Below are 24,690 nucleotides of genomic sequence, written 5' to 3' on the forward strand. Positions count from 1 at the left end.
TGTTGACATTAACTCTTCGTCAAGAGAATGCTAACTCTCTCGATAAGAAGAACGACCATAAAATCATAATAGTAGTACTGCCTACTGCAGAATATTTGACTTAAATATTGGATAGAGCAGAGTTATCCAACTTTTCCAGCTTTGCGGCCCGGGGTGGTGGTGGATGGTTCCGAGTGAGTCGTGGTCAAGCAGGCACACATGGTCAGGGACCCCTGTGATAGAGTACTGAATATTTTGAGGTGTTTCTGAAATTATGTAAAAAAATCTGTTTCAGTATAGTAAATTAGTGACATAATAAAGAAAATGAGACTTCTTCCTGCCTTTCAGACAGGATTTGAATAAAGACGCCTGTCTGTTTTAAGGGAAACAGGGTCCTGAAGAATTCTATCTACTCTAGAACACTGCAGCACTCAGTCAACTCTAGACAGCTCAGAGGATACATGGAAGATTACAACAAGCACAGTATGTTAACCTAGAAGTCTCTAAAGTCTTTATCGTCCTATAATTGGACTCAGTTTTGTTTCTTTCAAAGAAGAAATTTGGTATGTTGCATCCCTTAGCTTAATCTGACAAGTAAGATCACTTTAATAAGCTTAATAATATTTATATAGTCTGTTTTTCAAGCTTTCTAGGTTATGTACCATACTAATCACAATATTTTACAAAATTGTCTAGCTTTGAAATGAAAAGTGCAACTAGTATTAACAATCTTCATCTTTTATATCAAGTTTGGTTATAAAGATTATAGTCTATAGTTTGTGACATAACAAACATTTTGAATTTGAAACACACCCTGCCCCAAACGTAGAACATCTGTTCTGGCCAAACGAAGAGCACCAAATTGGCATTTTCACAACTCAACAGTGCCATTCAAATGTTTCCAGCGATAGATATATATCAAATTTGAAATGTTCTCCTTAGTAGTTAATATTTGTTTAGATGTACAGTACATGGCATAAAATTAATAGTACTTTTATTTCTTTCTATCATGGAACTAACAGTCTAGTATTGGTTTTAGCAAGGTTACTGAATGATGTCCCTTTACTTCTTTGACTACAATAGGCAAATCAAATCAGTGTGTTCTTGCTCTTGTTTGCATCAATAGAAGTCAAGTCCATTTTTAGCTTTGTGCTAAATTAAGCTATTCTTAGTTGCATACTTAATTACCACTGTGCCTCATTATTAAAAGTGTTCAGGTTCAGTGTTCATATGCTATATAGCTCAGGAGCCCCCAACCGCTGGTCCACAGACTGGCACAGGTCTGCGGCCTTTTGGGAATGAGGCTGCACAAGCGATGTATGCACACACGAAACAATCCCCTCTCCCCACAGTCACTGCTGGTCCACAGAGTTGAAAAGGTTGGGGACAGCTGCTATAGCTGACGTGAATACGTCAGAATATTTATGAACTGCCAGAGACACAGTTAACAAGGTCAGCCAATGGGAGCTCAATTGGGGGCTGAAACTTAGAGAGTCTGGGCGTGGTTTAGCTCTGTATTTTCTGCTCTAAAGTGAAGCAGAAACTGATTTATGAGCTCCTGAACTGCTGCTTGTGTTTTTGCTTGTAACATTGGAAGAAACTACAGGTATTGTAAACTTTACTTAATATGTTATTATATATACAAAGAAGTTAATGAATCCTGCAGAATCAGTCATCTGTGTGTGCTTTCTGGATTTGAATTTCTGCTGCAAAATCTAACAGAATATAAATGACGTACTCCAGTATGAGTTTTAAAATTCAAGGGTTCTTAAAATAAATTTTTATTGTACTTGCTATTCCAGAGTTTAATTAAATATAGAGTTTGATCATGCCTAAACATTTATCTCTTAAAAAACCAATGCTAAATTTGTGAAAATAGGAAAAGCATCAGTGCCTGATGAGTATACTTATACTTTTGAATAAGTATTGACAATTGTATTGTCCCAGGACTACTAGAGCAGGGATCCTCAACAACCAACCATGGACTGGCACTGCTCCATGGCATGCCAGCAACTGGGCTGCACAAACAAATGATGCCCCAGCCATGGGATGCAGGCAGCATACAAAACCACAGCCCCCCCAGTACACGGAAAAACCTTTCTCCATGGAACCGGGCCCTGGTCCTTGGGCCACTGTATTAGAGATTTATGATGAGACCCTTTAAAGTCTATTTTTCCCTGCCTCCTTCAGTAAATTTTACGTAAATCTTCTAAAGGCTGGTAGAGACCCTGCTAATTATGCAGGTTATTACCTGATGCTAAAGTAATGAAAGTGCCTCTGGCATGAACAATATAAACACTACATCCCTGCCATTCTTCCTGTGCTTTCCAGAGGCCAGTATAACATTTAAAAACAGCAAACTTTTGGCAGAATAAAAGTTACTACTTTGTTAAAGGTACAAAGAATGAAGGTAGGATTTAAAGTATTCAAAAGTCTCAATGTTTTACAAACAAACATTTAATAAAACATAAAAGCATAATCTTTAAATCAGTTGACTCTATACAGGGTTGTGAAAGAAAAAGGTGCCATAGAATTCATTTACACCTCATGGCTTTTTCCTTCTCAGTTCATCTGGATGAGAAAAAAGGATAAGAAACATTTCACCAACACTGCAAAGCAGCATGATACTCATCTCTACTCTATGTTCGTATGTAGTCTATTAAGTTAAAAGCAAGGTTGAAAACTAGCATGTTCTTTGGTAGGAACAGAGTATTTGCTAATGAAACTGTCTGAATAACAATCTCTTAAAATTTCCCCAAGTCCCTGCTACAAAGGTGTGGTTTTTACAAAAGTGTGTTCAGTTCTACTGGTCCCTCCTTTCAGGGTCTTCCGATAGCATCACCATAACAAGATGTCCCTGGCAATAACTCCATCTCACCTGTGGATACGCAATAACTGGCTCATGCTGTACTTTCTTCCTCAATGGGGCTCTGCAGCCATGGAGGATAGCTGCTCCCCTTGCTGGGCACTTCCTTTGGGTTGTGAAGGAAGGAAGTATCTGAAGAGTCATGTTCTAGGAGTGGCCAGGACAAAACATTTGTATTAACTGATGTATCCACAAGGGGCTCTGGATCATAGGGGGCAGCTGTATCATTCTCCTGGCCCAAAACGTTCTGAGGAAGTTCACCCAGCTCAACAATGTGAGAGTCAGGAAGAACGCTGTATGCTTCCTTTCCTGGGCTGCTGGTATCGTGGCCAGAGTCTCCTTCAGGGATGAAAGGAATGCTGTTACTGCGCATCTGCTGGCTGGCAGGTGGGGTACACGTGCAGCCAACGGCCTGCGTATCCTGACAAAGGCAGCTGTAGGTGGTTGATGGTTCTGAAACACAGCTGTTCTTGCGCTTCAGCAGAGAGAGACGGCGTCCAAAACCTCCTGCGGTAGGAGCGGTAGACAGCAGCCGGTTCAAGAGGTGGGCAGGCACATGGCGGCTCTGTTCAAGGCCCTCAGCAATCTCCTCCAGAGGCTGGAACTGCATATCCTCTTTGGCCAGTCTGGAAAGTGAGGACAAGCGGTTGAAGGAATTTGCGCCACCATTCTGCGCTATCCATAGATACTTCCTTTACTAGAAAGTCACAGGGCTTTCCCTCAAAGTGGGAAATGCAGAATCACAATGCTTGTACAATTACAGTCTCACCAATGGGGAGCTTCATGCACACTGGGAAAAGATTATGGATTTATCCCAAATAAGGAAAACCCCAAAGGTTAATTCTCTTGTGATCCCCCTTGTTCCTTTACCAGTTAAACATTTATTATTATTACTAATTTTTGCGCTGCACAAAGAAAAAAAAATCCTTACGTCACATCAAAAGTGGAGCCTTGGAATGATGGCTGTTGCAACAGAAAAACTGTAGCTGCCGTATAGGGGGCTCGTGGGTTTGAGGCATCCCAATATCTGTCCTTCTCCAGGAGAGGCAGATCCCCATACATTTCATCCACAGCCATCATGGAAACCTTCAGAAGAAAACCGAATGTGAAGAATCCCTTTTGCAGTCAGACAGTACTGGTGTTTGCCTGTCTGTTGGTCAATGTGTATGTTGGATATGTATGTAGTGGGGTAGGGAGGGATGAGAATCTCAGTTGTAGGGCAGGGGAGAGGTTTACAATTCTTGGATCATGGAAAAATTCATCTTCCCTGAATTTGCTTTGCTTCACTCAATTGCTTTGCCAGTCCTTAGTAGAAGAGGAGCAGTTGGGGGTTACCTGGAAGTTCCTGTCGATCAATAAATTGGTTTCAAAGTCATCATCATCCTCTCCAAAAGGGTTGATGAGCTGCTCAGCCACCTGCAAAGATCCACAACGAGGAAGGATTAATCGTCTGACTGTCTCTGTTTCTAACCTTGTACAGAGCCTCCCAATCTTCTGCCAATTATACAAATAGATGGAGGAAGAAAGCTAAATCTCTTAGCTGTTTTTACTCTGCCCCAAATCAGATTCCCCGGCCTAGCCCTGAGCAATTCTTTCCAGCAGCTTTCCAAGGTAAGGGATTCCAGTCATTCCCTCCTAAGATTACCATTAACCATATGGACTCTGAATACAGTGGTCAATAGTGAAACGACTGGCTGGGAGCCACAGTAGTTGGAAATAATGAGAACTGTTGTTCCAGAGGAGCTTTTTACAAAAGGCAACTGAACTTTGTTTTTGTTTTTTTTCCTTTCGATTCTCATCCAAGAAACATCCAAGAATTGAAGAAGCTTCTTGGATGAGAAGCAAAATGTTTTCCAAGAAAAATAACCAAGAAAGTCCAAGTGCCTTTGGAGAAAAGCATCTTTGGGACAACCATGATCTGGATGATTGAGAATTTCCATAGACAAGAATTTCTCCTTCGACCCATCAGAGCAAGATCTGCTTGAGGAAAGCAATGTAGGAAATGTTCCAGCAACCACTACAATTTAACCAGCTCCATTCTGTCCTACCTTGAGCCATCCAAAGTAGAAGAAAAACTGAAGCAGGGTGAAAACAGGAATCCACAGGTCTAGGTCATGTCCTTCATATTTTTGGGCTGGATCGAGGAACTGCCTTCCAATTAGACAAGAAAAGAAGAAGCTATATACAGCAATGGTAACCACCTATCAGAGCAAAGAGAAAATGAAAATGAAAATGTGGAGAGCTTCTTTGTTCAGATGAAAGGGTTTTTTTAATTACAATAATTACTTAGGATGCAACTTGGAGTACAGTTTAATCCTTGCTTAATCATCTTTCATTCAGAGAATTAGGACTGCTAAGAAATAGAACATATTTCAGTCTCTTTTTAAGTCAATGCTAATATGAGAAATTATGATGATTCTAATTTTCAGATTATGCACTTAATTCCATGATAATTTTAAAACTCTAAGATAATTTACTATTCCCTATTTAGTAACCAGTGGAAATTAGGAATATATCTCACGTAACACTGAAAAATAGAACAGTAAAGTTTTTCCCACTTGTTATTCACCAATAATGTATGCAGAAAGGCACTGATAACTAATTTAAATACCATTAATTACTTTTATATCATCCTGAGTATGTTTCTTAAGGTAAGGATTGCAAATAAACAGTTAGTACAGCTATTCTAGAGTAAGCTAAATATCCTGGATTGCTAGGTTGTAAAGGACGGCATTGTAACTCTGTAGATAAGATGTTGCTGGATGTAATTAATCAGTAAGGAGATCAAAATTAAGTGTCCCAATAAACATACCAGAGAGATAATTGTCAGTCCTAAGGGAACTTCTGCTCTGGTAGAGTTATTGTGCACCCAAGTACTCAGATAGAGAGTATATATGTTATCCATAGAATTCATGGCATGCTGCTTGTTTCAGATCTTAAAGTATGAGAGTTTTAAAACGTTCTAAAATAAATGTCCCAACTCTGCTTTAGCTGTGGCTTTAGTGGCTTGCTGGTTTTAGACTATCTTTCAAGGCAAAAGCTTACTAAGGCTGTTAAATAAAATAAATAAACATCAAATAAAATAAAATAAAAATATACTACGTTACATATGTAATCAATGTGTCAATAATCCACAATTCAAAATTGACTGAATTTAAAGCGTTCGATATTTAAAATAACAGCAGCATACTAATTATGCTTGAAATAATGGTAATGGTTTTGGCTACCCAAGAACTAATAAAATCAAGGCCAGAACTGAAAAATTGTCAAAATGATTTGAAGTGCAGATTGTACAAAGAAGAAGAAACAGTGGATCATATATTCAGCTCATACAAGATCACACAAACTGATTATAAATACAATATAACATATTCATGAAAATGATTCCTGGAGCTTCTATAAAAATTACCATGTACCAATAATGAAAAATGGGTGGGAACATAGAGTTGAAATAGTAGTAAAAACGGGCAGGTTAAAATACTGTGGGATTTCCAAATTCAGGGTCTCAGTTCATAATACACCAGATATAACTATGGTTGAAAAGAAGAAAAGAATGTGTGGATAACTGATATGGCAATATCAGGGGGTAGTAGAATGGAAGAAAAAGAATTGGAAAAGATCCCAAAGAATCAAGATCTGAACATTAAAATTGAAACCGACTTTGATGATCCCAATGGTCATCAGCATACCAAAAATTCTTGGAGAATGTGTGTGTTGACAACATTTCCATTAGTCAATTGCGCATTGCTTGGATTTACACATATATTACATAATATGTTACAAGATCCTAGATTTTGGGGGAAAACATACAGTAATATATTAAACAATAATAATACTATCATCTTAGGATGTATGAGTTAGAAGGGTCCTTGCAGGTTGTCAACCTGATGCCATCTTGTCCAAAGCCATCTTGGAGCTTCAGTGCTGCCACACTAGAGCTGGGGGATGGTGGGGGGATTAGAGATAGCTGGCGCTGCATAGGCAAAATAAAAGACTTCCTCTTGGGAACCAAGGACATTCTCACACCTGGTGGGAGGAAGGAGCAGTATGTTCCCAGAGCAGCAGATGCTGCCTTGATTGGGCCATGTGACTGTTTGGGATGGGGGGGGGACTTTCACTTTTAATTAGGTGAAAACCGAGGGACCCTTCAGAGTCAGTTTTTACCAGATATGTGCCAATATACTATTTCTAATAAAGCTATACCTGCCTCAGAATTTTTGCTTGCAATAGATCTATTACTTGGAACCTGACATAGGTTCATCCCTGTTCATCCCTCTGTTACAAACAAGACTCCAGGAAATTCGCCCCCAGGCATTCTCCCCATTCATTCATTCCTCTGTTCCAACCAGAATTCCCCCAATTATCCCAATTAGCTCCCCTTGAGCTTCTCTTTTACAAGCTGACTATTCCTGGCTCCAATAACTATTGTTCATGGGACTTGCTTCCTAGACATTTTATCATCCAGGTAACTTCCTTCTGAATATGCTTCAGTTTATCCATATCCCTTTTAACGTACACAGTATCAGCTCTTAATACAGAACTCCAAATGCAATCTAAGCATCACAGGTACAAGGGAACTATGATTTGGGCATAGCACAGTGGTTTTTTAGCTGCTATATAAAAATTACCTGCTCATGTTGACACATTGGGGTATCTTATAGCTAAATTCTTCTGTCAATTTGACTTTCTCCAGTCCTATATCCAAAATATAGTTTTCCCTACCCTAGTTATTACAGTTGTGCATCACTCTGTCTGTTGATGTCATTTTTGTCATTTTGTACTGTAAGATATTAGCCAATCATTTTAGCTTGTTGTCATTTGCAAAATTTACAAGCATCCTTTCTATCCTATTCTTCAAATCACGTTTTTGCTGATGACAGAGTTTTGGGGATGCCACTTAATACTTCCCTTCAGAATGATACAGAATCATTTACAAACACTTTTGGGTATAGCCGTTGGGTATAATTAAACCTCAATGCTATGTACAAAATCTATTTGTGTGGAACAATTCTCCCGAACAATTCTATTGTTCATTAATCTGATGGTACGCTTTGATAGTATACTTTGCTGAAGATAGCCTGATGCTGTTTTCCCAGATATAGACTACAATTCCCAGAATTTCCAACCGATGACCATATATAATGGGAATTCTCAACATTCTGGTCCAAATATATCATGAGAGCATTAGGAAAGAGGGAGTAGAAGATAAGCTTAATTATTTTTCTGCCATCCACTGATTTTTCATAAAAATACAATCCCTTCCATTTACTCTATAAGAAAGTTCTTTCTAACTGCTCTCTGAAACCTGGATAAATAACTGGTTGCATAAGGTACAGATGTGTGATAGTTTAGACAGCCACAAAACAGAATTGCTAGATGTAAGATGATAAACCTTCCCATCACCAATTTTCTGTTAAGTCTGATCATAATCCTTTAATCTGCCTTAAACAAGAGAAAAAGAACACACAAACCAGAAAAGTCAACAATAGGATATGCTTAAACATTCACCAGTGAAATAACATTTGTGTATTCAGAGTCTGGCAGCTTACCTGAGTGTATACTAATGGTACACTGATCCAGTCATAGTGGTAAAGCATGCTGCAGTTGCCACGAAAGTGATTCAGTTCCTGGAGGGAGAATGTTAGGAATATGAGTCACGTAATAGCTATTTGGGTTAGAAATATATAAACCAGGATAAACATTTTAAAACTGTATCTTTAAGAAAATGCAAAACCGTAGTTGGGTGTGCTTTCTCAAAAGGCCATAAGATGGAGCCAGAAACCTGTGTTGTTTTAGTCTTAATCTCAGAAGAGAGTGTGTCTCCCTCTCTGTTTCCTTCTGTTGGAAAGTATTGCCGTTCCTCCATTTTTTTCTAATTGACTGATATTACTGGATTTAATGTAAGTCTGTTACTGAACTGTTTTTTGACACTGGACTTTGATATTTGGGTTATCCCTGGATTGAAAACTGACTGATTTACTTGTGAATGACTTTGGATTGCTTATTTTGGACTTTGCTTAAACCTTTCTGGAAGTAAAAACCTACATTTACTGTACAGTGTATCTGTGTGCTCTGTGTGTATTATTCCAACACTACTCTCTATACGTCTCCCTGTATGCACTCATTCTCCTAATGGGGAATTACCTCAACAGAGAATGCAATCGTCATTGCTTGTGTGAGGCATGAGATCTTTCTACAATTACATATGGCTTTCCACAATGCCTTCAAGTATATGAATAGTTTTACTCAAATCAGTCAGTGAAAGTGACTTGTTCTGGATTGAGGCAGAGAAATGTGTTTCTGCTGATTTTCCTGGACTTCTCATAAAATTGGCCATATATAGTATCTTCCAACTTGGATATTTGGTGCTTCAATAGTTGCATCACCCAGCTCTGGAAAGTAGTGTTAAGGTACTGTTCAGTAGTCTCATGGTAGTTACATCGTAGATGTTGGGAAATTGCCAGCAAGGCTGGAAGGAGGGGTCAAGAGAGAACCTAGCTTTGAGTCCTTATTCAAATACTTATTTGGATATTTATATGGATATAAGCAAATTATACCCATAGCACTATCACAATCCAATAAGGAAGATGTAATAAAGATTAAATATTACAGGAGTAATTTTAACAAATTCATAATTTCTGCTAATTAGTGCATTGTTTTCAAGATTGTTACATAGTTACCTTTTTATAATCTATAGTTTTCCCAAGTACTAAGATCATATAGCCTTGGAATTTACAATAAATAGTCTTCCTAGCTTTTGGTTCATTTAAAAACTAATTGGAACCTGGATACAAAATCCAATATTTGTTCCACACAAACCTTTATATTTTACTTTGGATATCACTCTCCCCCTTTGAGACAAAACAGATGATGGCTAGGATGAGAGGTGGTGATCATGGCTCAATGATAGGTATTCATGCATCTCAAAGAAAAGCTCTCCTGACCCAGTTTTGCAACACTAAATCTATAGAACAGAATCAGACAGCCTGGTGCTCTCTAGATGTTTTGGGACTACAATTCCAACAATTCTTTGCTGCTGGCCATCTTGAAAGGAACTGATGCAATTCTTCTAAAATGCCAGGTCTCTACTGTTATAGATTTTTAAGCATTATGGATGGCTGAGAAAGTGCTCAGAAATGTTGAAACATCAGAAACTAGAAGTTTCTGGGAAGTGGAAATAACTATTAAACTAGTTTAAGTTTATAATTCAAATGCTAGGATTTCCAACCTCACCTCCATGAGCAACTTGAGAGCACAGTTGTCACGTATGCGGCCTTCTTTACGTGCCTGTGCAGCTAAGTTGGTAAACCAAATGCAAGGGACCCAGTATCGATTGTAGGAAGAGTTGAGATTTTCAAATTTCTTGCGTTCTTCACGAGTCATGAATCCTTGAAGCAGATGCAAAGAAGCAGGTGTTTAGAATACAATGCCACTCATGCAATTGGTGGAATTCATTAGGAGACACAATAGCACATTTTTATACAGACTTTCATAGCCTAAGGTATTCAGGATGTATTGGTCTATAATATTATTGTCTCCATTGGCTCTACCGATTATGGTTACTGGCCATGTAGCCCAATATATCTGGACTGTACCAGACTGGGTAAAGCTGAAAACAGTGCATCACAATGGCATTTTCAGGCAGGACCTTCCAAATTAAAGGATGTCCTAAATAGTGCTTACTTTGACTTTCTACATTCTTTTTTTAGAATGTTCCCATGTAATCACTTCAAAAGTCAACAAAATGATGGCCCTCTAGTGCTACATTTACCTGCTTCCACCACATGGTCCATGGTGGGAAAGCGCTTGAATACAGCAATGCTGACTGAGCGCAAGATCAAGACTGCTGACAGACTGCAATAGCGCATGAGTGTCCGTCGATAAAGCCGTCCCTTCTCATCTACACCATGGACATTTCCAGAGATGGCACACATCAAGCGATCTGGCATTGGCATGCTGGTGTACTGGCTCCACCAGCGGTTTACTACCAGCGTTACATAGAAGCCTGAGTGAATCCAAGAGAGAGAAAGTTATTTATTCATTTATTAAAACTATATTCTGCCTTTCTTCCCAAACTACATTAGAATGTGACTTCCACAATCCAAACGTCATTGGAGGTAGGATTATTTTGTTATAAAAGCCAAAACAGGTCCTGAAAGCCAAAACTCAGCCATGAGTAAACATGTAAACGGTGGATTATAACAAATGTCTATAAACAAAATGTATGAAGTGTTTTTATTCAGTTTTTTAATCACTGCATTTTATTTGTATTCCATATTGCTTATTTCTCTTTTCAATAGTCGGTTCAGCATTTCATGCCCACTTACCATTCTCAGCTTTTACTTCTAGACCCCATCCCTTTCAAAGTTTTTATTTCTAATTTTTTTTACCCCTGTTGCTCATTAGGAAGCCAGTTATATTATAATTCCACAAGAACCCATATTCTTCAATAAAAGTCATTGCTAATGTCTGACGTCCTGTGTTTTTCTCTGAATATTGAGCAAAGGCCAAGATTTTGGAATTAAGGAAATTTCAAGATCTTGGCTTCGAGGTTTCACTTTTTGCTTTTTTGGAAACAATTGACAATTTGTAATTTGTTTTGTAACCAGCATCCTTTATTTGTGCCATTCCCTTCACAGAATGGGGAAATGAAGGAGGGAGGTTCATATCTGAGCTGAAAACAAGAGAGTTGTAGAGATTCATATGTTGTTGTTTTTTAAATCACTGCATTTTGCCCATTATCCTTGAGGGCAGATGAGAAGTAGGGAAAGGTTTGGAATGGAAATAGCAAGAAGAGGGAGGTTGGGGAATCAAGCATCTCACCCAAAACAAAGGAGATAGGGATGAGATTGGCATACTTGTTGCAATAAATGACCACCTTTTCGAAGACCCGTTTCTGATCTTCTTTTAAGAAATACCTAGAAACAGAAAGAAGAAAAGCAAGATTAAACAAAATTATTATTTGGCAGTGGCTGGCTTCCATGGGTGGATTGAGAATTATTTGGCAGTGGCTGGATTGAAAATTGGGATAATTGAAGGAACCATGCATCCACTGTAAGACGTCAAGAGAGACTGCTTTCACACATTAATTATCTGCATTTGGCTTATTCACATTTCAACCTCAATACAGCTCAATCAGGAAGAGAAATACAGACATATTCACCCAGTGCCCCAAATAGGAGAAATTGAAATCTCTTCTGCTTAAATAGGCTATAACCAACACACGTAATTACATGAACCAGGTTAATTACACTGTTGTTGAAAAGGGGCAACACCTTATTTACATGTAGCCTCATCACTTCTTTTATTTTACAACTGGGCCCGTAACTGAGCCAAGGTTACATAGCAAAATTATACAAGAATTATTTTAACAATATATGTCCTCATGCCAAAATACGCTTTCCAGAAGCAACAATGTCCTTGTAAATTTAGTATATATATGATATGATATACAGGTAGTCCTCAACTTACAACGCTTCATTTAGTGACTGTTTGAAGTTACAATGGCACTGAAAAAGGTGACTTAGGACCATTTTTCACACAACCATTGCAGCCTCCCCTTGGTCATGTGATCAAAATTTGGATGATTTGATAACCTGGTTCAACTGATGGTTGCAGTGTCCCAGGGCCCTGTGATCCCCTTTTGTGACCTTCTGACAAGGAAAGTCAATAGAGGGAAGCCAGGCTCACTTAACAACCAGGTTATTAACTTAACAGCTGCAATGATTCCAGTGGTGGTATTCTACCAGTTTGGCCCGATTCTGCCGAGCCGGTAGCGGCGATGAGCAACGGAGACCAAACTGGTTCTCTCCACTACACTGCTGTTGGTCCCACCCGCCTGCCCAGGCTCCCATACTTACCTTTATCCTGTTTTTGAAGCGCATCTGCTTTGCGCAGCACAGAAAAGTGCCGCGTGGCAGCTGCTGAAGCAACCGGGAGAATGCAGGCTTGCAGGTGGTGAGTTGGAACACCTCTGCACCTGCGCAAATGCCTCTATAACTGCACAAAGTGCGCATCTGGCACACGCATGCATGCAAAGTGTGTGCGTGTGCACCAAGCACACCCACCAAGCTAGGCCCACCACCATCGTGCCTACCGTCCCTGTCCTATTGTCCCCATTTATTCATACCTACTTCCTGTATTCTTACTCAGGTTTATACACATATCTATTACCTTGTAAGCGATCGACAAATCAAATAAAGAAAGAAAGAAAGAAAACATTTTGAATCCCACCACTGAATGAATCCCTTAATAACTATGGCAAGAAAAGTCGTAAAATGGGGCAAAACTCACTTAACAAATGTCTCGCTTAACCGCATAAATTTCGGGCTCAATTGTAGTCATAAGCTGAGGACCACCTGTAGTAATTCTTCCAAATGAAAAAGGAATTTCATAAAACCTGAGCATGTGGGTGGAATATTAATGACAGCCCAAAGTTCTTGGGCTGTTCTGAGACAAGAGGAGGGAAAGGATGCCTACTGATATCCTGATTTACCGATAAGTAAGGCTTAGTCCCAAATAGGAAACTGAGAAGACCAGGAACTCCTTGTACAGCAGCTTATAGATGCTCCCACGCCACAGGCTCAGCAGCTTGTAGAAGCCTCCAAAGCGGGCATTGGCCACCCGAGCTGTATATGTAACAGTCATGCTAGGCAGACAGAGGCTCAGTGCACCTGCAATTGAAGGAGACGCAGAATTAGACCTTAGTACATGCAAACTTCTCATGTAGATTACCTTCTCTGTTTCTCACAACCGGGCTTTCAGTGAAGAAGAAAATGTTAGGTTCTTTCAGAGACCAGTTTCATTCCTTTTGGACAGAGCCTCTCAGCCTTACCTTGGGGAATTTAAGTTGCCTTCCCCACCCTGATGCCCTCCAGATTTTGCCTCGCACTTTCCCATAGCAAGGAGAAAACCCTGCGGGAATTCCTTTCAAGTCCTACTGAAAAACTCTGAGGATACTCTGGTGAGATCACTCCCTTGATTTTCAAGTGGGTGTGTTTGTAAAAGAGCTTTTCTTGCCTCAGCTTCTGTCAAAAGTGTTTTTCCTTTGGAAAAAAAAGTGATAGTTGTGGAACAGGGAGTAGCATCACTGAGGAGGAGTTGTTACAACATCCAAACTGCTAACTGTCATGGAAAGAAAAATACTTTTTACAATAGGGAGATTTAAAAAAAAAACCATCCCTTTTATAAAACTGCTGATTTTAACTGGGTAGGAGAGTCAGACCCTCAAGCTTTTTTTCCATGGTAATTCAGCTATCAGCTAAAAAGAATAGCCCTGATTTACATCTTTCTTCGTTTATGTTCTCTATAATGGCACAGAGAAATCAGTTCCGCCCTTGCCCTATTCCTAGGGAAATACCTAGCAAATAAAAAGACAGGAGACAGTTCTAATTTTCTCCCCTTTTAAAATAAGACTCAACATTAAAAGTGGCAGGAAAAGACAAGATTGCAAGTGGAAGATAACATTATCTGGACACTGAAATGATCATGTAAAGTTGTACCAGCATTTGCAGAAGATTGTATAATACAGGGTACACAGAACACCTTAGGCTAAAATGTGCTTGGGTATTTTATGGTTCAGGGTTAATTCAGTAAACTGCTGTTTGGATTAATCCCTTGTGTGAGGCACATCCTAGAAAATGAGGATTGTCATTCCAGCATTAAACTGGTATATTTGCTATAACAGACAGACAAAAGCAGAAAAGGCTTTATGTTCATCTTAAAGACTTTTAAAAAACATATTTAAAAATGTTTTTTTATATAAATTTATATGTTGATCAAATTTTGCTGTGTGTAAAGTTGGTGTTAATAAGGTTACCTGTTCAAGTGGGCATCATTTAACAATTACACTTGGGGCAGATACCACCACCACTAATACATATATTCACACGCACATCATCAGGGAAGGAAAAAGTTTTAAATAAAATTGAAGGTAGAATTGTGAGAGAAAGAAAGCAGCGCTTCCTTTGCCAAGTTAAATTACTCACTTCTAACATCGCTTCACATTTAGTATGAGTTACAATAATGTAAATAAACACCCCACGTTAGCAGGTGGTACCTTTTGACCTACTAAAGATTCTACAAAGAACAGCAGGCATATCAATCCTGCTCAACCAGTTTAATGCTGAATGACAATCCTCACTGAAATAGCTTAGAAGATTTCAACATCAGTCATTACTGTTAAACAGAATAAGAATATCTAACAAAGTATTGCTCATTTTCTATGCATCAAATGTGGGTCTGTTTTATTTTTAAAGTTTGCATGATTATTCTAAGCTTGATAGTTTTTGATGCCTTAGTTAAATAGCACATATCTAAGCCTTATTAGGTGCAATTGTCAACAATCTTATATTGCTGCTTAACATGCCGCCTTCTCTTACGTATTCTTTGTGGTTTTCTCTGTATCAAATACTGCATGCTATGCTTCCCAAGGCAGAAGCACCTCTTCTTGTACCACCATGCGTATTGCTGGTGCTATACACATCATAAATCATACTATAAAGAAGATGTTGAGACTCTGGAAAAAGTGCAGAGAGGAGCAATGAAGATGATTATGGGGCTGGAGGCAAAAACACGTGAAAAACAGTTGCAGGAATTGTCTAGTCTAGTGAAAAGAAGGACTAGGGCAGGGGTGTCCAACCTTGACAACTTTAAGACTTGTGGACTTCAACTCCCAGAATTCCACAAGTCTTAAAGTTCCCAAGGTTGGACACCCCTGGTCTAGGGAGTGACATGATAGCAGTTCCAATAGGTGAGGGGCTGACACAGAGAAGAGGGGGTCAACCTGTTTTCCAAAGCACCAGATGGCAATTCAAGCAAAATGGATAGAAACTAATTGAGAAACAACCTAGAACTAAGGAGAAATTTAACAGTGAGAACAATTAACCAGTGAAGCAGCATACCTTCAGAAGTTGCGGGTGCTCCATCCCTGGAGGTTTTTAAGAAGAGACTGGACAGCCACTTGTCTGGACTGATATAGGGTCTCCTGTTTGAGCAGGGGCATGGACTAGCTTTTTAGAAGGTCAGACTAAAAGAAGTCCAAATTCCCTCCCAACTCTGTTATTCTGTTATAAACAAAATATCTGTGTGCCCATTTGAATAGGATATTGCTTTATTTATGGTAATTTGGAATCAAATGATGCTATGAGGGGTTGCTTTCTGCACTGTCCTTGTGTTGGAATAGGTTGTCATATTTATTTCATTTTGAAATAAACCTTCCTTTACCTACAGGTGATTGCCTCTTTACCCCCTTTTCTTCCTAACCATCCTATTAAGTAGGCACGTTAGGCTGAGAAACAGTGACTGACCCAATGACCATCACTTCTTGAATCTGGTTCCACTTCTCTACAGTGCTAAGCTTGGCCCTCCCACAACTGAACAACAGGTGTTGTCAGCCTAGCGTTTCCTATTGGCATCCTTCTTGTGTGCAAGAGAAAGAAGAGTGGCCATTTCCAGCAGAAAAAAAATTGGATAATGGATAAATGTGACAGCAAGTACGGTGATTCAAATACAGTAATTTTAACAAGTATTACAATCAAACCACAACCAAATAAAGATCCTGTGATGGAAAAATATTCAGTTTTCCCACAATTAGTACATAAATATTCAAAAGAATCAAAAGCAGTCCTTTGCAAGTTATAAGCTATATGTACAATAGCAAGAAGAGAAGTAAAACAAAACCTGCAAGGATTCCCACAACACTCCTTTGTTGGACTGGGATAACCTTGCCATTACCTCAGCTTTTTGTTTAAAGCAGATAGTAGATCAAGGTGCTAGATACCTAAATTGTACCAATCATTCCTTCCAAGCCCAACCAAACTCCAAGGCTGTTGTAGGAGGAAAAACAAGATATAGGATTCCAGGATATGCTACTTTATGATCCTCAAGGAAAAATGCAGACTATAAATCTAATAAAAGATCTTCCATTACACTACAGCAATTCAGCTGGATTATTGAAATTTTTATTGATAGTTCTGCATTTGGCAAAATATGTAGCGTTCAGCAGAAGATCTTGTCTTACAACCTTGGGGCACAGCTGTAGCCCTTTCCCTTTTTATTTTGATCTAATTAGTTGCTCCTTCAAGTCAATAGAGCAAACCCTTGAACTCTAAAAGAGACCTCTTACTATACTTTGAAGGGGGGTCCGATTTAATCTTTCACACACACACCCTTACCTTGTCCAGATCCAGCAATGCTTCTCTCATCTGGTACATTCTTTTCAGAGATTTTCCCTCCCCACTTGTTATTCCAAGAAGAATTGAAAAAAATCAGATGCCTTCCCCTGGGGGGACAACAATCAAACTTCCTTGGATTAACAGTGGAAGGTAAAGCCTTTGAAGGAGGGCAACTTCCCAGACTATCTAAATGAGTTCTTCATTAATGAGTAAATGCTGAGCCAATTTTTTTTTTTCCTTAACTAAAGTCTGGCTGTCGTACAACTGACCACTGACTGAGATTCAACCCATAAACAAATATCAAAAGACCCTGAGTGTTTTCTTTCTTTCTTTCCTTCCTTCCTTCCTTCCCCCCAGGAGCAGCTGGGAGATGGAAGAAAGGAAAATATGAATGAGAGAAGACTGATCTTGAAACCAAAACATTGCTCTTAGGTGAGATGAGTCTTAATATCTTGCAAATGGAAATAATGTGATAAGCATCTTGGTTAGCAAGTTTGGTCTGCGTGCAACTATGTTAGAGCCTATACAAAACTTGCAGAAAGTTCTTGCTCAGAGTCAGAAAGTCTAGAATGATCCTAATGTGTGGAATCCAACTGATCACCTTAGGCACAGGTAAGTTTTCCACATGCTGATCAATTAATGGGAGAACTCAGTAAATAGAAACATTTAATTCTTTAAGATATATATTGTCTAAGTCCTACATGAAATCACCAAGATTCTCATGGCAGTTGATAGACCAAGGGATACAGCATAATCTTTACTGAATCTGCTATAATGTACAGTAGTTTTCCCTTGGAAAATGGCCTCAAGAGAAAGATTCAACACAGTTTCTACCAATTCCAGGAAACAATTCAGGGAATAAGTACTGTCATTAACATATAATTGCAAATGCAGCACCGGATTCTGAAGGTAACATTAAAGGATTGCAAATGTAATTTTAGAATGAATTTAAGTATGTTCTCATGCTAGATATGTATAGATTAGACTACAAATAGCCTTATTTCATTCATACTTATTGTTCAGCAATTAAATAATACACAGCATATAATACAATACATTGCTTAAATACAATAGTATCAATATTCAATGCATTGCCTATAATATTCAAACTTTCAGGGTCTCAGACTGGGCTAAAGCAGTTTTTTTCTTCCTTGGCAAGCATGATGCCTGGGGAATACTGGGAACTGAATTCTAAACCTCTTCAAGTTGCCAAGGTTGAAAAACACTGAGCTAGAGAAATGTAACAACTCCAAACTAATTAACCATAAAGAAGAGACAGGATTTTCCTCCAGATTTCAGCCCAAAATTCAATACAGGAATAAATATAAACGCCTCCAAGGAGAAGTCTTTCTAAGTTTATCACTCTGATTCTGTACTGATGAAGGAGGAGAAGGCAAGCATTTAAACCTTACCACCTCCAATCCCAAACCACATGCAGGCCAACTAGAAACATCTGTAAGTAAATTTTATTAATGATCTCAGCATGCAATAGCTTTTAAAGAAGCCATAAGCTTGTAACAACATTCACAGGATTCAAAATTTTACAAAGCAAGGAAAAAGAACCAGCTCCTTGAAGGAACAGACTATTTCAACAAACTATTTTAACACTAACCTGTGCCAAATATGTTTTGCTATCTTGCAGTTGCCTTCAACCAGGATACCTGCAGGAGCAGACTGGTTTGCAAAATTCTCTGACAATGGTTTTCAAATCCAAACTTCACTAGGGATGCAAGTGTTAGAGATAAGGTGCCAAAAAAAAGGGAACAGCTGAAGCAGCCCCTACAGGTTTTTAAATACTTACATATGCAAGCCTTTGAAATCTGAACTGACTTTTTACAACCCACCCACAGGTAAACTCTTTGATTGCTGAGCATCTGAATCTGGATTGAGAGGGGAGAGGTAAGCGATGGAACTAAAAGGCTGTAAGAATTGTTGCAAGCACAAAAAGGCAGGTTATTTTTGAGTCAGTTTTAAGACGAACGGGGAAGAACTGAAGAATGGTGGAAGCTTTTGAACAAGAGGAAAGAGACCGTTCTTAGGAAACAATATGGGTATTATAATATGTAACTTGAAATATGCATTTAAACCAATGCATTTAAACTGATGTAAAAACATAGGCCTGAACAGCAAAAAAAAAAAAGCATGATAGTACAGTATACTAAGCAGTATACAGTAAAACCAAGCAATCTATAAAGAAATCTATTTCAGTCAAAATCTCAGTATGACACACACACAAATACCGTCCGTAACACAAACACTTCAAAGATGAAAGCCAAGTCCCAAGAAAGGGAATTCCAGAACCCGCACTGCTACTTAAGAAGTATCAGTTGCAACTCTAAAGACAGCTACAGGATGAGTATAAGATGAAAGACCAACTCTTAAATATCCCGAACCCATCCCCACTACATGCAATTTCTCACATTCTGCTCAGAAATAAATGTTATAGTAGTCTGAAAATTATCTGGAAAAGGTTTAACTGGAAGAAGGAAAATGACTTTGAATCCTTACCATTGAGTGTTTTAACCTCGGAGGTTACAGCATTTTAAAATGATTTTCTGCATTGATGATTCAGTATGGGAATTATCTGTTTATGGAAGTTGGATCTTTATATACAATCTCAGGCTGTTCTAAAACCAGCCAATAATAGGCTTGTGAAGGAATTTATAATCCTTTTTTTTCCTGCTTGAAACCTGATGGAATCATTCTCCCCTTTAGGCCTTTTTCTCCTTCAATGTTTAACAAGTCAACACCTTCAGGGTTTGGTTTGTAAAACAAAGATGAACCAAGCAAACAGCTATATTGCCATGGAAACTATGACAGAAAAATGAAGAGGAGAGGCAAAATAATTAGTTTCTCACAAGCACATTTAAGTGCTTGCATTTACATGTACAAAAGTATAACACTCCCATCTCTTTTGCAAGTTTTCCCCATCTTTAGGGATAAGACTTAGATATTGAGTAGGAAGATGGAAATTATCATTCGTGTGTTTTCTCAAAACATTTCTAGTTATAGAGCTGTAAATGATTCTGCTGATGTGTTATCTCCTTGATGATTGAAACTTCTATGCAAATCATATTTCTTATATCTGTGTGGCTGGCTTTGCCCTTTCCACCTGATGATACTATTAAACAGCTCATTAGAGTTACATTTTGCTGCTCATGAGGTTGTTGAGTTTATTCACTAGATTCCCACCAGGCTTTTCTTCCAGGAAAAACACCGATAGAAGAATCTTCCTTAATTTTGTCATCACAACATATTTATGAAATAAGCAAGGCTGAGAGTCAGTGACGGGTCAAAGTCAGCAAGTCAGTTTTCACGGCAGAGAGTAGGTTCTCGCAAGTCCTAGTCTTACCTTAATCACCATAGCATACTGGCTTCCTTAGGTAGTCCTTTGGAGAAGCAGATTGCCATAGACATATGGTTTGTGACTCTGATAGAAGAATGCAAACACAACAAAACCAGTGTGTCCTAACTTTGTTTCTTGGAGGGCATGCGAACCCTTTAAAAAGATCATTAGAATCTAAACCAGAAGTCTCCAAACTTGGCAACTTTAAGACTTGTGGACTTTTAACTCCCAGAATTCTACAGCCAGCATGGCTGGTCTAGACTCTAGAGCAGGGCTGTCAAACTCCTGACCCGTGGGCCGGATGTGTCACGCTGGCCATGCCCACACCCAGTTTAGCGAATGGGGGAAAAGTCCCCATACGTCAAGTGACACTGCTATAATGACTTGAATTTGACAACCCTGCTCCAGAGCCTATCAGAATGAGACTTTTCTCAGTCTTTTATAGCAAAATAGACAGCATTTGAGTCAATCAAGAAGCATTACTCATAGAATTTGCATAATATATTAGGCTAAGCTATGATGTAGTACGTCATTCAATATATTGTGCAAGCCCAACTAGTATGGCTTGTTTAATAGTTCAGTATATTGTGAGAACTAGGCAATTGTGTTAATTCAAAAATACATGTTTTTGTTAAATATAAGTTTAAAGCTAAAAGCTACTCAGCTAATTAGCTGAACAGATAATCCAACTACATTTTCTTGGTTTGTTACAGGTTTTTTTTCATCATCCCCAAATTCAGGGATCAATTTGAATGTAAATTAGTAACAAACACTACAGTAGAAGTACTTTAAGCTCTATGTAAAAAATAAAATCATATACTCAACTACATATTTTTAAAAAGTAAAAGTTTCCCCTGTCCAGTCATGTCTGATTCTAGGGTCAAGCTAACAATTAAAATATTAATCTCTCAACCCTGAGCTTTAAATCACAATTGATTGTATGTTATAAATGTGGAACTGAGTTTTCAAATAAATCATTTCTAAACTCTGTCACTGAGGTGGAATTTGTGCTATATATATATATCCCAAATAAAGCCTTTTTGGTCAAGTATCAATTACATGATTTTTTTTTCTAGAAATGACACAAACTCTCATCTTACAGCTACTGTTTTCCTCTAGGGCATTTTCTCCAGAGATGCCCACTAGATACATCAGACTTCAGGGTTCTACTGCCTGAGAGTTAGAGAAGTCAAAGGCCAACTCATCTGAACTGATCTAAATAAACCAATAGACAGAGGAAAAAAATAGCATTCTCTACCCAGCAAGGAGACAATAAGGAGAAGCAAGCCCTGCTTTGCCAGCCATTCACAGTCTATGGCCTAATCCGTGCCCAACGCCCATTACAAACCTTACAGAAATTTCCAGAGATGCATCATCCACATTCAACAGCTCCTTGTATTCAGTGTGGTATGGGAAGCTTAGCTGGTTGTAAAATAAACTGGGCAGGTACCTGCTAAAGCCCAACCCTAGCAATTGAATGGATGCATATCTCCAGATAAATGCTCTTAAGTGATCAAACTAGGATGGCAACCTTTAATTTCAAAGCCACACACTAGGATATGACTCTTTTTAGGCACTTAAGGTAGGAATATGCAATACGTTCTGCAATTATGATAGTCTATCACATTGTTTATTGCAAAGAAATTCTTTCTCATAGCAAGATAGAATCTATATTGAAGGCACCTCATAAAAAAATAGTGGTTGAATAAAATTTACAAGTTGGAAAAGAAGGAGATGAGTAACATCCAATTGTGTAATCCAGACAATTTATTTTTCTTATCTAGTGTATCACTGATAATATCTAGACTATACATGATTTAACTGGTTTAAGAGAAATTAGACTGCACTGCTTAGCATTTTTCCTAGCGTATACGGGCTTTCCCAGTAAACAAGAGCACATCAGGATTGTGCCAAATTCTAAGATTGGCTGTGGACCAGAGCAATCTCTAAATATCTGTTAGGAGAGCTGAATCAAATGATTTATTTATTGGACCTTCAACAAAGCTACTTTTTTATTTTGATTTACTGTGATTCTGCAGACCTGGTCATAGTCCATTTTTCCATTGGCCAGGAACATTTGCTTCATCCATCCTTCCACATACTGGAGTCTTTCTCCAAACACAAGTTTGCCTGTGTGCATTGTTGTTAATTTCTCTCTTTCTTCCCAATTGCTGCAGCGATAGGCAAACAGGGCCACAGTGATTAAGAAAAGCACCCAATTGCAAATCGCCAAATGTTTGAATTATTGCATCTTTCCAATTCAGGCACTTACAAACGCAACGAAGACAATCTTTGGGAGATTTTGCATATGTTTTTTATACTCCACTGTCTCCTCTACAGTTATAGATTGCTACCATAGCAACTAAATGAATGCTTTTTGTAAACTATTAAACATTAATGTACAGGTAGTCTTTGACTTACAACCACAACTGAGCTCAAAATTTTTGTTGCTAAATGAGACATTTGTTAAGTGAATTTTGCTCCATTTTACAATCTTCCTGGCCACAGTCGTTAAGTGAATCACTGCTGTTGCTAAATTAGTAACATGGTTGTTAAGTGAATCTGGTTTCCCCATTGACTTTTCTTGTCAGAAGTTCACAAAAGGTGATCACATGACCCCCCCGGGACATTGCAACGGTCATAAATGTGAGTCAGTTGCCAAGCGTCTGAATTTTGATCACATGGCCTCGGAGAGGTTGCCTTGGTCGTAAGTGTGAAAAATAGTCATAAATCACTTTTTCAGTGTCATCACTAAATGAACTGTTGTAAGTCAAGGACTACCTGTAGTAAAAAATGTGGAAGAAACAGCATGGTATTTCAGGTGGCAGGAAACAGATTGTGCAGTATTTGTTCCACCCTCCTATTGGTCATATACATATATATAGTAAAGATATTAAGGAACTGATTTTAAACTGCTTTGTGTGTGTGTGTGTGTGTGTGTGTGTGTGTGAAAACAGTGATGAGGAAAATCCCTATATCCGTGATGGTGAACCAGGTGGCATGCAGAGCCATTTGTATGGGCGCACAAGCCCCAGCCAAACTTACCTGCACTGCACTTGTGTGCACCTCCCAGCTGATTTTTGGCCTGTTTGAGGATGTTTTCACCCTCCTGGAGGCTTGAGGGAAGCCTCTGCAGCCTCTGGAGGTCAAAAAACAGGCCTTCCGGAAATACCAGAAGTACCAAAACAGGCCCATTTTTTCAGCCTCCCGAGGCTGCAGAGGCTTTTCTCGAGCTTCCAGGGGGGCGAAAATGGCCTAAAACGAGCCAAAAATCAGCTGGGAGGCGTGTGCATGCGCAATGCAGGTAAGGGGTGGGGCGGGTGTGTTGCGCATGTATGCGCAGGGGAGGCAGGACACATTGCATTGTGAGTGCCGGCACACATGCGCTTTCGGCAAACCACAACAAAAAGGTTCACCACCACTGCCCTATGTTATACAATTACTGGTATGACTACACATTCAACGACTCTTCAGAGTTACTATGATGCTAAACAACTAGTCCTTGAACTTCCAGCCATCCCAGTACTCCCTCCCAGTCATGTGATCATGATCAGATTGCTTGGCAACTGGATTGCACTTATATTGCTTCCTCTCATGGTCATTGGATTGCCATTTGCGACCGTCCCTGCCAGTTTCCCACAAACAAAGTCAATGGGAAAGCCACAGGAGGTTGCAAGTCACTTCCAATGCTTTTTTTGCACCTGCCATTCTGCAGACCTTAGCACCTGATGGTGGTGGCTTCTGTGGTGCCTTCCTGCCTACCTGCTTGTCTGAGACTCTCACCTCTTCCTATATCACTCTCAGGTGAGGTCCTTGCTAAACCAGTCATGTGGTCCTGGGATTACAATGGAAACTGGGAGTGCTGGAACTGCTGTCGGTAAACAATGTGGTCATGTGACATCACATTTTAAGACTGTGTTACCCAGTGACGGAAATTCCAGTCCCAGTTACCATTGTAATTGAGCATTACTTGTATCAATGCATGATAGAACCCACTCTTAAATCTTATTTAACTTGTATTAAATCTGGGGGAAGCTTCACATACTGCAGCAAGCCATAATATGGCTTATTTATTATTGGCTTAACGTGGCATGAAAATAGCCACTTTGGTTATAAATCATAGTTTATACTCATCACATCAAATTATGTTTACTATTAACAAATTATGTTAAAATGTTATATGTTAATGCTCTTCAAATTTTATAAAACTCTGGCTTATAATTTCTGGCTGTGCTAGAATAGCTGCTAAACCTCTCTTCCTCCATTGGATGCTTTCTAGATATTTTGGACAGGTAGGAATTCTGGAGCTCGTTGTCTGTTTGCAT

General features: G+C 38.9%; 1 protein-coding gene across 3 annotated transcripts; it reads right to left on the reverse strand.

Moving 5' to 3' along the window:
- Positions 1–35: 35 nt before the first annotated feature.
- BEST2 (bestrophin 2) lies at positions 36–21,774 on the reverse strand. 3 transcript variants are annotated; one of them, XM_087924599.1, is made up of 11 exons: positions 21,714–21,774; positions 13,341–13,518; positions 11,669–11,763; positions 10,617–10,850; positions 10,079–10,233; positions 8,395–8,472; positions 4,894–5,046; positions 4,181–4,261; positions 3,777–3,931; positions 2,858–3,471; positions 36–245 (listed from the first exon to the last, which is right to left on the reverse strand). In XM_087924599.1, exons 2-10 carry the CDS (start codon positions 13,490–13,492, stop codon positions 2,880–2,882), a joined length of 1,695 nt encoding a protein of 564 aa, XP_087780725.1. In that variant the 5' UTR covers positions 13,493–13,518; positions 21,714–21,774; the 3' UTR covers positions 36–245; positions 2,858–2,879. The 3 variants fall into 3 exon arrangements, with proteins under 3 accessions (XP_087780725.1, XP_087780723.1, XP_087780724.1); XM_087924597.1 differs by lacking the exon at positions 36–245 and having other exon boundaries at positions 2,421–3,471; XM_087924598.1 differs by lacking the exons at positions 36–245; positions 21,714–21,774 and adding an exon at positions 17,020–17,101 and having other exon boundaries at positions 2,421–3,471.
- Between the last annotated feature and the right edge of the window lie 2,916 nt (positions 21,775–24,690).

This window comes from Pseudonaja textilis, chromosome 2 (genome assembly GCF_049901715.1).
Source record: "Pseudonaja textilis isolate UNSWEBS1 chromosome 2, rPseTex1.2, whole genome shotgun sequence".
NCBI lineage: Eukaryota > Metazoa > Chordata > Lepidosauria > Squamata > Elapidae > Pseudonaja > Pseudonaja textilis.

Bases quoted from the DNA above. Each gene is read 5' to 3' on its own strand.
- BEST2 (XM_087924599.1), bottom strand. From the start codon at position 13,492: ATGACTGTTACATATACAGCTCGGGTGGCCAATGCCCGCTTTGGAGGC. The intron at 8,473-10,078 runs GTGAGGTTGGAA...TTCTCCCTCCAG, and splicing joins CTCTCAAGTTGCTCATGGAG to GAACTGAATCACTTTCGTGG. The intron at 5,047-8,394 runs GTAAGCTGCCAG...TTGCTCTGATAG, and splicing joins TACCATTAGTATACACTCAG to GTGGTTACCATTGCTGTATA.